The sequence below is a fragment of the Plectropomus leopardus genome, chromosome 3, assembly GCF_008729295.1.
Source record: "Plectropomus leopardus isolate mb chromosome 3, YSFRI_Pleo_2.0, whole genome shotgun sequence".
NCBI lineage: Eukaryota > Metazoa > Chordata > Actinopteri > Perciformes > Serranidae > Plectropomus > Plectropomus leopardus.
The window spans coordinates 10,913,252-10,932,096 of record NC_056465.1 but is presented as its reverse complement, the minus strand read 5'-3'; the positions used below and the strand labels follow the sequence as shown (position 1 = coordinate 10,932,096).

The following is an 18,845-nucleotide window of genomic DNA, read 5'->3' as shown; positions in this document are numbered from 1 at the left end:
TGAAGAGAAACATTGTAAATCCAGTTTTTACCCTCTTTTAGCTCTTTTCCTGGTCAGATCCTGCGAGAAATATCTGGATCTTTGGATGCTAAATTCTCTACTGTGTTCATCCGTTAATCTCTAACCATTGCTGTTTTGGTGCTTCATCTTTTGATTTCTATTTTTTTTAATAGCTTTCATATAGTTCATGTTAAAGTCCTCTGCAACATGGTGAAAGATCAGCAAAGAGAAAGTTTTCATGCAGTGTTAAATTGCTCTATAAATGTATATTTTTCTTGTTAAAATAACTTTTTTAAAAAATGAAATTTCAACAGTTTTTATAACAACAACAATGCCTGGAAAATTTTCATGGACTTACTGGAATCCATTCTAACCAATCAGGTGACCATGGACCGTCGGGTCCCTCCCCCCTTCCCCAACACACCAGACTATGTCAACCACTCATCCAAGGCCTTGGAGTACATCAATCAACCAGGGAAGACATTACCCAAGGAGCTGGTGAGCCCGCGTTATCGTGCATATCCACCACTTGAGATGTTTTCTTTCCCCCAATCTCCAATCAACCAGGATGGTCCGCCCAGCCAGCATCAGCAGCCAATCCCAACGCAGCGCTCCAGGCCAGGCTTTTTGAGGAGAGCAGATTCATTGGTGAGCTCTACAGAGCTGGCTTTGTTCCGCAGAGTTCATGAAGCCCAGCAGGAGGCGCTGCAGGAAGCTCAGTACAGACAGCAGGTAGGAGATCTGTTTCTAAAATAATGTTTTTTTTGGTGTGTCAATGTTTTAGTCTTAAAACTGTTGAAAATACATGTATCAAATGAATAATGACATAATAACATTACTTAGCACAGCTGTCTGTTAAATATCCATCCACTGCATCCTCCCAAAATGCATTTGTTATGGTTGTGAACTCTCCTCTCCTCAGGCGGACCCCCCACTTTATGGCCGGGCTCTGGCCTACTCCACTCCAATGGAGCACTCTGCTCTCACAAACATGTCTGACAGCCAGAGCCAGATGATGCACAACAAGAGAAACGGTCGCTACGATGATGACTACACAACGTACCAGGAACAAAAGAAGCCCATGATTGGCTATCCAACCAAGAGCCTAACTCAGCGTCGTCCCCTGTCTGCCAGGAGCTACAGCACTGAGACCTACGGTGCATCTCAGGTACAAAGCTGTCCGTCACCTCAGCTGCTGATATGAGCTGTAATAGCTGTGTTTCTTTGCATTTATGTCCCACTTTCACTCACTAGTATGTTTTAATTTGCAGTCCCATAACACATAGCTTCAAAATGTCCAAAATGATGTTCTATGTTATGTTCAAAGAGGCACAAAGAAATTTTCTTTCAGCTTGACAAAAGGGAAGTCTTGTCTCTAAAAAACAGTAAACTATGGCTTCTTTTAACCTTGACCACCATCTTTCCCTTGTAGATTTAGTGGTAGAGTGCTTGCTTTGTGATTCTGGCAGTCACTTATAAACAGCCTACTTTGTCATAGAAGTTTAGGACTTTCAGTTAATATATGTGACTGAGTGGAAGCGTTTTTATGCAACTATTTCCCTCAATTACCTGGGTCCAGGTCACTGTGGCAGCAGACTAAGCAGAGTAGCGCAGGTGTCCTTAGCCATATCCCCCAGACTGCCAAGGCAATCCCCTAAATACATAAATAATCCCTTCAGCATGCTTTGGGTTTGCCCCAAGTCAGACTTCCCAAAAATAGCCACAGAGAGGTGTCCAGGAGAATGCTGATCAGAAGCGCAAAGCACCTCATCTGGCACCTTTCAGCACGAAGGGCCAGGCTGCAGGAACCAAACTAAGAAACTAATAGTGAGCGTTCCTGACTGCAGACTTAGTCTGTTAGTTTTTAGCCAAAGCTGAAGTTTGGAATATACATCACCTATGCTTCATCTTCCCCATGATGGTTGGGTATAGTGTGTGCATTTCCACAGTCTTTTCTTTTATGAGGTCAGTATTCTGCAAAACATTACTTGTCATGAAATTATAAACACGAGTTGTTTTAGGCTGTTTGAACAAACATACAGTGCAATTACTTTATAGTGAGCATCGTCTCAAATTACAGGAAATGTAGGTCTAACATCAAGACAAAATGCCATGCGTGCTCCTTAAAAACTACAATAATTACGTCTTAAGTCATTTTGGGACAATGTAACAACTTCCAAACACATCTGAAATATAATTCATTCAGTTCACTATGCAGGAATTGTGGATTACTGTTTCTGTTTTTTTTTGTTTGTTTGTTTTTTAGTTTTATTTTCACATATATATGTATAGACAATACAGAAAAAATAGCCTTTTCCACGTGGTTTTAAATAATGATAATGTTTTTATTGATTGTAGTGATAGTAGTAGGTTGTTCCAAAGAGTATTGCCAGCAAAAGTGAATGTGAAAGACAGCAGATTCACTTTTGCTTTGCTCGCTTGGCATTTTGCCTGATTATATTAGTGGGGTTTTTTTTTGGCAATTTGTCTACAATTTTCAGGGTTACCTCTTGGATGCATGCTCCTTATAGTCTTGCACCTGGTCACTATCTTTTTATGAAGTATCGTCCTCACCTGCACGCCATGCCAAAAAACATTCCAGTCATACCGAAATAATAAGAAAATGCAGACATGGGGCAGAGTCTGAGCAAACAAATACACTGCTAATTACCACTAATGGGTAACAAGGGATGACTGCAAACGTTTGCCTTTTTCCTATTTACAGTATACATCCATTACATACAGAACAACATTGCCATTCACTTGAAGTTCTGTTTTCTGGTCTTCTAATGAATGAAGGCCGATATACGCTCTTCTTTTAGCCCTGTTTTGGTCTCTAACAAGCCCTCAGGGAAAATAGCCACTAAATTATCCACTAAATTCATAAGCTAGTCACTAACTTTGTCTGTTTGTTGTTTGGTGCTGAACAGTTTGCATATTCTAAGTTTGTCAGAGCTTTCTTACTGTAAGAATCTGTTTCCTGCAGCTACAAAAGAGGTGGATGAGAGTGATGAACCCAAACATTAACTGAAAGATGCTAAAACTAATATATAGCTAAAGGGAAACTGCAATATTTATATATTTAATTCTCTATCACTGATAATATTTGAATATAGATTAGTGCAGCTTTAATTAAACTATGAAGTCCACCTTCATTTCTTATTATCTTATTAAATAATCAACGCTTTGTCTTCAGGCCCGTCCAGTGTCAGCTCGTCCCACCATGGCCGCCCTGCTTGAGAAAATGCCCCCTGACTACACTCTGGCAACCTGCCCTGAGAAACCATCTGAAGACACCATCAAAGTAAGACCTGTGGTACCACAGAAGCCTGAAGACATCACCTCCAGGATGCCTGCTGATTGGAGGCAACAGCTGCTGAGGCACATAGAGGCCAAACGACTGGACAGGGTACGTCACCGCAATGCAAAACACTGGAAAGGAGATGCACCCACACTCACACACAGCATTTGGAAGCCCTCCCTGTCTGTATCTGTGTCAGTCTGTGTTGTAAGGTTGACCAGATATGTGTCCGGCTGCATGTGTGTCCCATCCACACTGTCGCTCTCTCAGCCTGACCTACTGCACACTCACTGCTGGATATGTGCTTACAAAATCATGTCCTGAAAGACGATCCAACAAAATCTGCATTTTGACGAGACATTTGACATAAAATCTTTTTTGAGAAGTTACCAGAAAAATTCCAGTAGACTGATGTAAATGTGGCTGGTTGCAAGATTGTTATTAAAACTATCTTAAAACAATAAGTGAATAAATGACACAGCACGGGGAACCCGGAGAATGCAGACCTCCGCCAATGCTGAATGTCCTAATGCTAAAGAAAGTGAAAAATAATTAGTGAATACGCTCTGTGATTCAGACCAAAATGCACCAAAATGTAATGGGTTTGTCCTTGTTTAATGTTTAATGAAAATCCTTTAAAGCTCACTAACTCACTTTTTTAATTTTAATAATAATAAAGCATAAAAACAACAACTTAATAAAAGGTAAATGTGACTAATTGCAATGGATACAGATTTAGCAAAATAAATGACGACATACAGTCATGTGTGCAGTCATTGCTTAGGCCACTGCGAGCTCTCCTCGTCGTCTCTGTCAGTTTTTGACACGCTGATTTATGCACACAGGCCTATTCCCTCTTCCAAGAGCACATAGCTGATATATCAATGTTTAAGACTCTCTATTTCCATTGTCTAGTGTGCTCTCCATCATTAAAAATCCATTGTTTTCCTTCGTTTGAAGTTTGAAAGCCGGCTCTTTTAATGTCGTCACTTCGTTGCACCCTCTTCTGCAGTAGTGTAATGACACCATCTACTGCTTATCTTGATGAGCAAACTCTCAGTATTTGTATAGAAGTTGTGGATGAAAACCCCATACATTTGCGTTTTCTTTTGCCAATATGCTGAAAATTCAGTCAAAATTTATGCTATAATTAGATGAAAACCCAACTTTGATCTGGACAGAGCTGCAGGATGGTGCAAAAATGAAGCACTGACTCTACACTACACTACACTGTCTCTCTCTATAGATAGTAATGAGTTTTCAATGAGGGATTGGGCTTATTCTTTGTAAAATATCCACACATGCATCTACGTAACCAGTCTGAGAATTTACACACTAATGTTGGAATGACTTGATCCACCAGTTGTTGCTTGTATGACACAATGTTCTCTGTCTATATAGACCGATCACTAGCTAACATTTCTCTGTGCTTTCAGCAACTCTGCACTGTTGTTGTTGTTTTATCAGTGTTATTGTTGTTTGTTTATTTGTGTATGGAGCTCACAGTGTGTTATCACCACGCTGCGGCCCACTGTGTGGGCTCCGCCCCCCACCCTCTCCCCCTGCATTCACCCATGTCATGTGATGTTGTCTTCTCCAATCAGAGTGGTGTCCTAAAGCACAACACGCTCACGCTGGGCATGCTCTGTCAGGGCGGGGGTCACGGCCAGGGGCGCAGCAGCACTTTGAACTTTAACCTTTACAATAACACTAAGCATGAGCCCCCTGCTGGCCGCTGGCTGCCACTACCTCCTCCTCCGTCTGCTACCACTGTGAGTATCCCTCTGAGAACAATAAACCCCTGCTACTGCAGTTATTACCTCACACATAGGTAATTATAGAGAATGGCTGCCACTTCGTCTTCACCAAACTGCAGCTACCATGATCCATTGTTTAAATGTGTGCCATAAATGCTATTATAATGTGGATTATTAAAACTATCTTGAATACAGACTTAAGTTATGATTTATGAGCTTGGTTTGATACCCCTTAGTTTTTGGTGTCTTTCTCAACATGACTGAAAGCTACTTTTAAAGCCACAGTGGGTAACTTTTATAAAAAAAAATTATTTAATATAAAGCAAATATAAATATTTGCTGAAACTGTCACTACATTTAAATGACACAAATCATCTGGGAAAAAAGTAATCCTTGGCCTACTCTATTGCCTTGTAGCACCCATTGCTTTACTGCATTTGAACAAAAACAACCAATTAAAGCTGAGGAGAATCTACAACGGCTGTCAATCACTGCTCGCACTTTGGTTAAACTGACAAAAAAAGGCAGCACAAAAATGAATCAATATTCTGTTACTGCATTGCCTATTTCTTCTCTGTTTGTAGAAACAATTTTTAGTGTACTGTTTTGCTGTAAAATTAGAAGCAATACCATAAGGACTGCCAAGCACCACCCACTGGCTGGGCCAACTTTATCATTTTACAGCTAAACAGTACACTAAAACATGTTTCTGAAAACATTTGAGACAAGTAATAGGCAATGCAGTAAAATAATCTTGATTCATATTTGATTAGTGCTGCCTAGTTTGACACTCCTCAGAGCAAATGACTGCTGTGTTAGATTGGTTGTTACTGCAGTGACATGGTCTGATTCCAGCAAATGTGAGTAGAGGCAGCAGGAGGGGAGGAATAAAATGTTTTTTTTCCACAGACTATCTGTCTATGGACTTCTTTTAGGATATAGTGACAGTTTCAGAAAATATGACACAAAGTTGTTTTCATGAAAGTTGCCAACTGTAGCTTTAACGTCAACTGTAGCAGCCAGTGAACTAATTCTGGTGATGGATTGGCATTTCCAGAGTTTGGACTCAACTGTAAAGACTCCTTCCACATTTCAAGGTAACCAAAACAACAGGTATTGAAGCAGCTCGGTGAACAGACATTTGTCTGCACTGTCCTAAAATTGTATTCTGTCAGTATCCGAGCAGATCTTTGTTGTCTGACACATGGAGCTTTTGGGCATTGCATGTTTAGACCACATTCATACATCTGTTCTAACACAAACACTGAATAGGGAACACTTTTAAATACCCTGAAAACTTGTTTTCTCAAACAGCTTCTTACAATAAGCTGCTACATAAAGAGATGACATTGTACTGAACAATTTCAGTAATTTCACATATTGAGATTTCACTGTTTGTTGTTTTCTCTGTGCTCTTCTTACTGGTTTGAAGTGGGCAGAGTCCAGTAAGGAAAAGGGGATGCCACATTCTTTTAGAAAGCAAACAGATCAGTCAAATCTGATGAGACCACACTCACACTCCTTGATGAAACATTAGCTGAGTTTTTGATTGTTAAACCACCAATGAATAAGACATTTTTAATTTTTAATTGTTGCCTTTTAATCATTAGTATTTAACACTGTTGAGAGTTCTCAGGGGCTTTAAATGACAAGCTTTTGAAGGAAAAAAGCAATGCAAAGATAACTTTCTATTCTGATATAGTATTAATTAGCTGCATGGCACCATGTTGGTTACATTGCACAGTACATTACTTCACCTTGAGGTGAAAATCTGTTTACTAAGTTTATACAGCCCTAAGGTATTCATGCTTAAAAACAACAGAATCTCACACAACATTCATACAAACCCATCTGAAACTCAGGCAGTCAAAAGCTGAAACATGAATTTATTATTGAAGTTAAATGTTAAGTTTCATTATTTTCATTAATGGTTCTTGTGTCTTGCTTTCTCTCTCTCTCTCTCAGACCCCCTCTCAGCAGGCTGCCATGCTGGATAATGACCAAGAGGGACTGTCGGGGAGCAACCAGTGGGCTCCCTACTCACTTGGCAGGAGGGACGTTCCACCTGACAACCTTGTGAAAAAGGTAGGAGGTTTTGTCTAATCAGTGCACCTTTTCATATTAGTTTAGTCGGTTTTGATGTTCAAGATTTTGAGGCTTTAACAAAAGAAAGGAACTTAAAAGTAAATGTCAAATGCAAATAAATAATATATGACATGAGCATGTCTGTGTGCATAAGAATTTTTAATGTCTGTAACTGCCCCTCATCTGTCCGCAGAGTGCCCACTCCCACAACCCCTCACACCAATCCCACAACACCATGATTGTCACCTCCTCTTCCTCCTCCTCGTCCACTACACCTCATCGTGTGGTCGTGCAGCAGGGCTACGACGGGATAATGAACAAAGGGGGCCAGTATCAATCAGGGATGCCCTTGTCAGTGGTTCCCTCCGGGGGGCCGGGCCAGTACCAAGGCAACTTGTCTCAAGGTAAATATCAATACATTCAAAAATGATTTATTTGTAGCCAATTGGGGTTGGATGGTATGATGCCATTTTGAGTAATAATGTGTAAAATGTAATTATCAGTGTTACGAGCATTTTTTCTTATCATGCTGTCACGTTGGATGATAGTATGAAATTGCAAACAAATGTAGCATAATGGTTGTTAAAGGGGAACTAATTTGCTTTTCTTTATTAGGTAAATGTATGTAAAAATAATCTCTGTGTTTTTGTATTTCCATGAGAATAATAATTCCATGGAGACTCACAAAACACTGTAAGCTCAGGCATTACCATTAGCATTAGTTAGCCAGTTAGCATATTCCTTTTATTCTTAAAAAGTTTTTTGGCCTACTGATCGATTAAAAAACACATATTTATCTTTAATTTATGAAATTTGCCCCAGTTTACAATTTAAAACTTACAATTACCAAGTTATAGCACATTAGTCTGTCGGTGTAAAATAAACTTGAGAGGGTCATGTGTGTCAAATCAACAGCCTACACATTTATTAGATATAATAGGTTTTATGTCAGAGTGTCTCTTTTTCCCCCCTCCCAGGCCATCCTGCTGGTGGACAAGGTTACCCTGGTGCGGGCATGGCCATGTCCCCATCTGGGAACCAGCCCCAGTACAACCCCCATTCCTCCCACACATCCCATCAGCCAGCCACCAACCCTCAGTACCACGGCAACCAGGGCATGGTCCATAGCAACCAGGGTATGGTCCATAGCAATCAGGTTGTCATGACCCACACCAACCCACGGCCTCAGAGCGCTCGCTGCCTGTTGCAGACTAAAGGCCAGAAGAGCACGGACGGTTTCCAGGAACAGGTATCTGTCCGTCTGTCCATCTGTCTGTTCTCATCCTACACTATCTTGGAGGTCTCTTTGAAAGTCTGCTTTGCTCAAGTGATTGCTAAATATGTAGTTACTAGATTAGGAAGGACATTAGTTGTGCAGATGTAGGTCCATTCACAGTATTTACAGTAAAACTATAAACAGTAAGACAAATTGAGACAAATGCAGACAGAAATAGAAATGGTAAAAATGTTAACTAACTAGACAGATCACAAGTGTTAAAGGGAAAATGTGGATCTTTTGAAGCTGGGTTTTATGAGGCACATATCCAAAGTCAGTGTACTCTATACAGTAGGTGTCAGTCGGCACGCCCCCAGTTTGGAGAAGCAGGTGGGATTTCGACATGGAAGCTAAGCAATGTACTGCTGTGGATGAGGGTCAGCAACAAAATGTATTTTAGCCACCAAAAAAAATATATAGTATCAGTTTTGGTGAGAGAGTGTTTTCACTGCTTTACCTTACTGTCAGACTGATTTCCAACTGAAAAATTAAGCTGTTATGTTGCTCTCTTTAAAGTCAGCCTCCATTAAGAAAAACAAGTGATTTAATATTGCTAAACACAGGAGCCGCTGGTCTACTGCTGCCTAAATCCGTTTTTTTGTTTCTGTAATTCTGTGACTTCGGCATTTAAAGGGTTTAGTTTGGATTCAACAAAGTCACACAATAACAGAAACTGACTGATGAAAGCATCAGTAGACCAGCAGCTCAGCCGAAAACTAAAATTACTGCTTTTGTCAATGATGTCTGGTGGCTTTGACGAGAGCGTAGATGAGGAGCTGAAGCTGTCAGAACATGCAGTCTGACAGAAAGGTAGAGCAATGAATATAATCTTAGTATAGTGCACACTTAATCTAATATAATTTTTTTTTAGGTGGGAATTTTTTTCAAGGTGGCTAAAATACATTTTGTTGCTGGCCCCCATCCACAGTTATACCTTGCTTAACTTCCATGTCAGACTCTAGCGTCCTTCTCTAAAGTGGAGCCATGCTGAAAAACATCTACTATATGTAGTACAGTGACTACGGATAAGTACCACATACAGCCCCACTTAAAAAAAAAAAACTTCCCCTTTAATACCAGGACATACTGGTTACCAAGTGTGTTTAAAGAGTCCACACGAGGCCAACAAGCTATCAGCTACAGGACACACAATATTAAAATAACTAAGACATGTGAGTGTAATTTTAGCCTCCTAACAGCAACAGTTTGTGAGAAGAAACAGTTCTAGAAAAAGCCACGGGGGCGTAGTTCTAAATCTGAGATATTTCACAGATGGAGATCACTGTACCACTTTAGGTAGGAACACAAAGTCATTCACACCACACAGATCAGCTGATCTTCCTGCAGGGCTTTTGTTTTTCCCTTTCCAGTATGAGACGGCTTTCGTTATTCCAAAAAAGGAAACTCTGACAGGGATATTTGTGGCTCAATTGTTGTTGCCAGAGATCGGAGGACCTCCAATATAGCTGCCAAAGCATGTCACACATCACATGACAGCACTCGTTGTCCATGTTGTCTATGCTTGTGTTGAGATTATGATCTTTGCATTTCACTGTCACTTGTGTTTCTTTCTTTTCTGTCTTTTTCTCCCCCTCCTCCTCTCTTTCTATAGTTGTGTGTGAGAATAGAGAAGAACCCTGGTCTTGGTTTCAGTATCTCTGGTGGCATCAGCGGCCAGGGGAACCCCTTCAAACCCTCCGACATGGTACGACCCGACCCGGCCTGCCAGCCAATCACAGCCTCCCCGGCTTTACCTCAGAGTTGCCATGGAAACTGCTGCTCGCTACCGCAGCGTTTCCTCTGTCTGTCTGTCTGTGGGGCAGCAGTTGACTTGGTTAACTTTGAGTCTGTCATCTTATACTCCAAACTTTTGGGGGAAAAGCTGTCTGACTTAAGTTTATGCATTCAAAGGGGTAAAGAAGTTAAAAAAAAATCAATCTAAGCCTCTTGAAGTATTAGAAAACCTTGTTAGCGCCACCAAACGGGGTAGAAAACTTGACAAATGATATCTAAGTTTTGCAAACTGTATTGTTAGGAAAAGAAACACTTTTGATACCTGATACACATTATTTTTTGTGATTTTGGTTAATTTTGAAAGTGTCCTCGTCACTATTTGGTTTTTTGGAGCAACAAACTTTATATGTCAGTATTTAGAAATAGATTTGTCCCCACAAGACGTGCATGATGTCTTATTACAAGACATGCCAAACTCTTTTATCATTTCTACGTCTGAGTTTGACTGATTCTGTCAGTGTGTGCCTGCGCCGAGAGCCTGTTGGGGTTGCAGATCCCCCAGGCCCCCTGCACATGGCAGTCTGTCCTAGAAACACGTTGCTATAGACAGTCCAAAGGAGCGAGGCTGCTCATGGAGCTCTGATAGCTATTTTTAGGGAAGGCTGCTTTAGTTCTGGGACACCGTGGGTGATTTTAGATGTTCAAACGCTTTGATCGCGGGATGGGAAGTATGGCAGTTTTTACTGACTGTTATTCAGATGTTGAGTAACTGACGAGACAGCTGGGCTATAAATAGGAAGCCTTCAATAAGAGTTCTTTAAAGCAGTCAGCCTCTGCGCAGCCCATGTGACAAATGGTGAATTAATTTCAGTCGGGGGTGGGAAGTGTTAATATAGAAACTGTCAATTCATCATTTAACTTAAGTTTTAAGGAGACGAGTGACTCAGTTGCTGACAAGTACAGTTATTTAATCATTCCCATCTCTACGTGTATCCATAAAGCTTCACCAGCCGCAGTTTGCTCATTTTTAATGCTCTCAAGTGATTTTCCTACATATTTTGTCAAGTAATTACATCATACATACAATATTTCATATAGCATGTTGTATGGGAGTTATAAATATAAGTTATAATTTAGGTCTAAATATAGACATGTTAATACAGAAGTGATATTGGACATTTGAGTAAAATATTTACCTTTACCATCAATCCTCTCGGTATCTCCAGTGATTTCAGTTAACAGATGTTGACATTCTTTAGTCATGGGACTATGTATTGTTTAAAATGTAAGTGAAATTTGCATCTAGATATCCAAAATATGATGTGATATGATTTGTATCTCTGCTCATATCACCACAGAGCCCCCCCACCCACATACATATCTGGCTCCCACAGGGTCTGATGGAGAATATTTTCCTCCTGTCAAAGTAACATTGTTACAAAAACAGCTATTGTCTGTCACCACCAAAATTTCCCTTTAATCACGTTATTCTTACTCTGGCCCCCTTGTTACTTCCATCCACACTTGTGAAGCGTCTTCCTGAAGTCGATGGCCGCTTTCATGTTTTTACAATAGTTGTCAGCTCAAGGCGGATTCATCAGCAGTTTTAGCTCAAACAAATGCCTTTTATTTTGGTTTGATCGTCTTCTCTGACCCACTTAAGAGAACTCCTTTCATTTTGTCTACATAAACATTTGTGAATATTCTAGTCAAAGTAGACATAACTAGGTTTAAGACTACATAATTTGTTTTAATTTTCTCTCTGTAAATTAAGGGCACACTTAAGGCTAAATTGAGCCGGAGTTTAAATAGTTAAAAGGATTGTGAATCAAAACAGCTTGACTGATAAATTATACATCTGTGGTTTTGATCCCCAGAGCTTACTACAGCCACGGCTGTTCCACAGGACTATGGCTTCCCCTTGTGGTCGCTTTGTTGTTTGCAGCCTTCCTCTGATTTCACTGAGTTCGAAGAACACGAGACAAGTGCAGACTTATCAGTGATCTATTTGTGAAACACTAAAATACTGTTGGAGTACTATCACCTTTACATCGGCATCAAAAATATCAATTTGAATTTAAAAAAATATTTTCATTTTCATTCCTTCATTTTTATTTGAAATCAAACAAAATACGCCTTTTTCTGTTGTATCATTTTTTCCTTTATTGGTATTATTATTAGTATTATTGTATGTTTTAAATTCAACATCTTGTTATATTTTGGCCTCTAAATTGTATGATCTCCAACTTTTATAATGGCTGAACACAAAACACACAATATCTTACGACAGAAAATGCATTTGTTTGGTGTTCAAATGGCAAACTTAAATCCCAAACTTGTCAGAATCATTTTGTTTTACGTCACCTTTAAATATATCTAATGATGTATTTTCACAAAAAAATTTTTACACATTTTTTACTGTAAAAAAACAAATAATTTTAGCCTGATCATAATCCTTTCAAAATCTAATCTTTGCATGTTTCTTGTATAAAAACAGTGTATTTATTGATTGATAGTTATCACATTGCTTCCGACAAGTTGTTTCAAAGTTTAGATCCCCCATTGATTTCTAAACAATTAAAACCCTTTGTGAAACCTTTCACAAGTCATTATCAGGTTTCTAAAAAAAGAAATGACAATCAGCTCCTGTGTTTGACTTAAAAGACGAGCTGTGGCACTCTAAGCCACTGGGTCACTTTCACTTCTGGCTAATTAGGATTCAGTGAATGGAGACTGTGACTCACTTCCTGTATTGACAGGAGTGGGATCCCATACTTTGATGTATTAGCTTCTCAGGCTCGCTTAAAGAACAGAAGACAGGGTTTTAAGGAGCAAAACATGGATTTTTTTTTTTCATCAGATCTGGGTCATGATCGTTTAAAAATCCAATTTTCTGTTCCTGCTGTTGCTAAATGCTGTCTTTGCACACTGAGCTGCTGTCGATAACTTATCAGCTGTCATCTTTCTGTTATCGCTGACCTGCAAAAACCTCGTCCTGACAAATAGACAATTTTTTCAAAATTTTGTAAAACTGAAATTTTGAAGATGGAAGGTTTTGCAGGGCACTCCAGTGTTGTGTGCAACTGCTTTATAGTGTGTAAATGTTTAATTGTTGTGACTAATGCTATGAGATTTACAGCTTCTAACAATCACATTTGTAATGTACAGTGAGCTCCATATTCCACTTTCTCAGTGTCTGGAGGGAAGTGTTTTTGCCAGTGTGATTTGAAAAACAAGATCTTACTAGTCATAATGAGAAACTTTCTTAAAATAATTACTTAGTAACTCAAAATCATGAGAAACCTTCTCAAAATAATGAGAAGCTCTTTCAAAATAATGAGCACCTCCTTAAAATAATCGTATTCCCAAATATATGAGAAACCTTCTCAAAAATGACTTGTTCATCTCAAAATAATGAGTAAGTATCTTAATATAACAAGGAACTTTCTCAAAATAATGTGAAACTTTCTCAAAATAATGCTTTATCTCAAAATTATGAGCAATTATCTTAATATAATATTTCTCAAAATTTGAGAAACTTTCTCAAAATAATGAAAATCACAAAATTATTAGAAACTCTCACATATTAATGGCTTAGTGACTGAATTTACAACAAACTTCATCAAGTTAATGAGTTAGTATCTCAAAACAAATGGAAACTTACTCAAAATAATTAGTAACTCAAAATAATGAGTAACGGTGAAAAACTGTCTCAAAGTAATAATCTAATATAACTTCTAATTGTTTTAAGATACCAAGTTATTTTGAGAAAGCTTTTCATTATTTTGAGAAAGTTTCTCAATGTTATAACTTAGAGGATCCTTTTTTTCTTTTATCACACTGGCAGAACCAGATATTAAGTCAAATACTAAACCCAATCAGACAGCCCGTAACACAACATTTGTAGTATGCTGTTATACATACATTGCATAAATTGCCTACATCTACCACATAATTAAACCTTTTCATAGCTCCATTATCAAAGTGATTTGATTGTATACATACTATATGAGGCTCACTGTAAAAATTGCCAGTGTTGAATGAATGGTAATTTAACTAATACCTCTAACATATACACCTCTTTAACATGCAATATATGTGTTTGTTCTTGCATTCACTCATACACTGTAGTATGAAGGTGCCACTGCACTGTCACTACTACATCGTATTGTTAACTTTATCTGTTAAGCTCACCACTGTGTGTTCAACACGTGCACAACCTGTTGAACCGGGTTGAGTCGACACAGCTGCATTGTCCGACACTTTCTGTGTTCAAAAACATCTTTCAGCTCATGGTGAAAAGATGTTGGTGTTTTTACAATCTCTGCCTTGGGTTATTTAGGGAAAACATGGGGAATGAAATCTCTTCTGCCCTCCCCGCTACCTACTTCTTACCCCAGTCAGTACCCATCCCACACCTATTCTTCTTCCCCTATTCTTTATATATTTACTGTATATCTTTTTTTCTCTCTTTCTAACCTCATGTCTATGGGAAGTTCTTATCTGTATAAATAGCCGATAAACCATTTTGACATGTGTAATCTGTCTTTTTGGGAGGAATGTGTCATTCAGCTTTTGTAAATTTAAAATAGACGCCAATAACAACAAGTAAAACTAAGTAGTTTAAATGACTAAAATGCATCATGAACTGCATGCCAAATTTAGAACAAAGAGAATGCATTGGTGAATGGCCTGTATATTTTTGGCAGAAATGTGATTCATTTGGGGAATGGGGGTGGATATTGAGATGAGAATGAGAAAGGCAAAGATTCTAAACCATCGTGTCCCTGTGTTGTCCTAACGGTGTATCATTTTGACTTATAGGGTATCTTTGTTACTAGGGTACAGCATGACGGGCCCGCCGCCTCCGCCCTGCAGCCTGGAGACAAGATTCTGCAGGTAACATCCTCACACTCGTCATCAAATGGGCCAGAAAACAGCCACATCCTGCCCTCTCTCCCTCCCTAACCTTCCCTTATTTTACAACAGCGAGGCAGAGCATTCAGTATTAAAAAAAAAAGTCATATACTTTTTATTTGCACATTTGGACAATCTCTATTCAACAGAGGCCACCGTGACTGAGTCAGTAATCATAAACTCGCCCACTGGTGTTACCTAAGTGGGTGTTTGTACAAATCATACACCAATGAATCAACATTTTCCTACCTGTATACTCTGCCTCTCTGTGTGTACATGTTGGTCCATAAATCAGGCATGACCCCCCCACCTTCTCTCTCTCAGTTAACATTAGCCAGTGACACCAAAAGCTTTTAAGCCAAAGACAACAGAGGGATTTGAGTAGTCTAAAACAATGCTGTTTATGCTGTTCTTGTCACTACTTATATGAAACTAACAACTTGAATATTGTCTGAAATTAAGAGAGAATATGAAGGCCTTTTTTTGAAAGCTTAACAACGTCTCTCTCTAGAAATCATGACTTGGTTATTTCAGATATTCCAAAGACCTTGTTGTGAGCAGTTTCATGTGGAATTTTTTTTGTTTGTCTGTTTGTTTTTTTAATGAAGTACACCCACCATCCGTATCTACGCGCAGAAAAAAGCATGCATCTACTACAAATGAGAGGCTCATGTTCGTGAAAGCTCAAAATGTAAAAAATAATGGCGTCCTCCTCAGCTGAGCTGTAACATTTGCTTGCCCTGGTGTTAGGTGAGCTAGCAGTAGATGCACACTTCCTTCTGTGCAGTGATATGGTTAGTTAGGACCCAAGTACGTAGCGGTGTGAGGACCCTGTAAAAATATCTCTGTTTATTATTATTTCATTGCCTTTTTGAGGGCTTTAACATGCTCAAAACTCATGAAATTTTGCACACACAGAACTGGTGAAAAATTTTACATTTTGGGGTTTTCATGATAAAGCTTGAATAAATGGCTCAATAGCGCCACCTTAAAATGTCAACAGAGCACCACCTGCAGTACGTTTCACCTAATGGTACAAAAATTACAGGGCATGTGTATCATTTCAAGACTTTAAATTTTGCTCAATTGTATTTTGTTGGCATTTTTTGCCACTTCCAGCCATTATACTTTAAGGAACTCCTCCTACAGATTTCAGTGGATTGACTTTAAATTTGTGAAATAGCATCTCCAAATGTGGGTGGTGCTAAATTGTGAAGTTTTTGAGTTTTTGTTGAATGGCATTTACATGTTTTACCATGAAACAGGAAATGGTTTATAATTGTAGTGTACGTAATCAAATCTGCCCCAAACTTCACGTTTGACAAGAGTCCCGCCCTTAAGAGATCTTTGTGACAGCTTTAAGTGATAGTCAGAGCGCCACCTACTGTCAACAGGAAAGGACATACTCCATTATTGCACTTTATATACAGTCGTTTTGGATGAGATTTGGACCTAAACCCCGGGAACTTCTCTACCTACATTGCATTCTGAAAGTATGCCATGTGCATTATGAATCACATTATGCTAATTTCCAGACAACTGGACTGTTTCTCTGAAACATATTTTGTGAAAAAGCAAACATGTATGCATTACAAGTAAACCTTAATACATTTTGAGTACATATTAAAATAAAACCTTGCAGGAATAGCTATTGAAACAACTTCCACCTTCCATGTAGTCAAACTGAATTAATAACCACATAAAGGAAATTATTTCTTTATTTATTTTAGGGCTGCCAGCGTTTAGGCATGAATCAACTGTCTTGGCCAGGTCTCTCTTGAAAAAGAGATTCTTAATCTCAGTGGGACAAACCTAGTTAAATAAAGGTCACATATACAAATAAATAAATAATCATAATGCAATTAAGGTCCTAACATAATGCTTTTAAAAAAAAATTTAATTGCATGCTGCTATTTTGTCCCTTTGAAGCATCGCAGCGGCTGCCTGCTGCCACAGTGATGGGAAAAAAAAACAGTAGTTAACATTTAGGAAGAATCAGGTCTAAGGGACATCCTCATGTTGGCATGTAGTCACCAGTCAAATGTGTTAACGTCACAGGGAGTGATATTTTCATGCATACAGGACCTGTATGAATCAAAGACAAAACTGGAACTCCTGAAAAGTGAAAATGCTGTCATATTAACCAATGATCATTAGACATCAGTGTGTAATCTAAATGATATTGGAGTAATTGCATACCAGACCACACTGTTGTAGCAGTGCAGCACTTTTTTAAAAGAAATAAATCTAAAAGTCAACATGATAAAGTAATTTCCTTTCCATTCATTTGAGTCCCAATAAAGACACTTTTATAAAGATGGCATTAAAAAGGCAATTAATCACGATTAACTATTAAAATTCAGCGATTAATTGTGTTTAAAAAAAATCATTACTTGACAGCCCTATTTTGTATAAATATTTATTGTAGCTATTGTTTTAAAGTGCTAGAATTAAGCCCAAAAGGAGCTGTGTACTGTGAGCTTAAATTGAGATGCCAGCACTTTCCCATAGCAGATTCATCTCCCTCCCCACCCTCCATTCCTCTCATGTTTTCCTCCCCTCTCCTCCCGCTTCATCTTCTCTCCACAGATGTACAGTTTAGCTGGATGAACTCATCTAAAAGCCCTTTTTTGTCTTTACCCCTTCTCTCTCTACAGCATGACTGTGTAGCTCCTCCTCTTCTCTCTCTTTTCCCCAACAGTGATGTGTTACTGAGATAATGATGGCAGTGACCCTCCATCCTTCCACAAACACACACCTACAAACACACACACACACACACACACACACACGTAGACAGCACACATACCTCTATACATACATGCACACACACATGCTGTTGACTGTGCTGCGTGTTTGCCTTGCAGGCTAATGGACATAGTTTTTTACACATGGAGCACGAGACAGCCGTCTCTCTGCTGAAGAGTTTCCAGCGGACGGTGGACTTGGTGGTTCTGAGAGACAGCAGCACGTGCTAAAAAAAATAGTTTTATAACAAACAAACAAACACAACACAACAACGCTTCTCTACTCTGCTCATCGCCATCCCATGCAACCCCACCTGCCCTCCGCTGGAGGCTTGTGGAACTGAGAAATGAGCCGCCTTTTTTACCTTTTTAGGGGAATACACAGACATTTATTTGCCTATTGCTGGACCAAAGGCAAATACTAGTGCCAAATGTACCATAGGAAACATATCGGCTCTTCTGTTTACCGGCGGTCAGGGACCTGATCGACGGCTAGATGGACCACAAGAGGACTCTCTGAGTTCCTACAGGGCTGCTGCAGTTTGGATTTTCTGGTTGTTAATTAGGCAGTCATCCGATCAGTCTGAATAGTTTCTGTTTGCTTAGTTTGCATTCTGGGGTATTTACCCTTTCCTCCACCGCCTTTTATTTTGCTGTCCAAAGTAGGTTTTCAATAGTTTGTTTGGTGTAGCACATGATTCACTCTCCCAGTTCTTCATTTTGTCTCGCTCTCTTTTCCGTCCTCTTCTTTTGTCTTCTCTGTTCTTCTCTTTCTTTCACTGTCTTCTGTTTGATTCTTTTCTGCTGTCTTCTGTTCTGGTCTGCGGGTATTATTGCCTCCAGTGTACAGAAATTGAAAACTTAAGACTTTCTGCCTTGTGTACATATATAGAGCCGCAGCTTTTTAGAGCTGCACTTTCCTTGAGGCCTGGACAGACAGCTCTTAAAGTTTATGAGTAATATAAATATTGTCGATAAAACCACATTCTGAATTCTCTCTTATGAACATACAGGGATTATTTCTCCAA

The 18,845-nt window shown here is 39.1% G+C and overlaps 1 protein-coding gene across 1 annotated transcript in view; it reads left to right on the top strand.

Annotated features, from left to right (window-relative positions):
- Positions 1 to 18,551, top strand: part of lrrc7 (leucine rich repeat containing 7) — a 51,229-nt gene extending 32,678 nt beyond the window's left edge. The window contains 10 exon segments of the mRNA XM_042483993.1: positions 382 to 732; positions 923 to 1,168; positions 3,197 to 3,409; positions 4,906 to 5,073; positions 7,024 to 7,143; positions 7,337 to 7,547; positions 8,121 to 8,392; positions 10,032 to 10,124; positions 14,978 to 15,052; positions 17,938 to 18,551. Coding sequence (XP_042339927.1) covers positions 382 to 732; positions 923 to 1,168; positions 3,197 to 3,409; positions 4,906 to 5,073; positions 7,024 to 7,143; positions 7,337 to 7,547; positions 8,121 to 8,392; positions 10,032 to 10,124; positions 14,978 to 15,052; positions 17,938 to 18,048 — 1,860 coding nt within the window. The 3' untranslated portion in view covers positions 18,049 to 18,551.
- Positions 18,552 to 18,845: the final 294 nt, after the last annotated feature.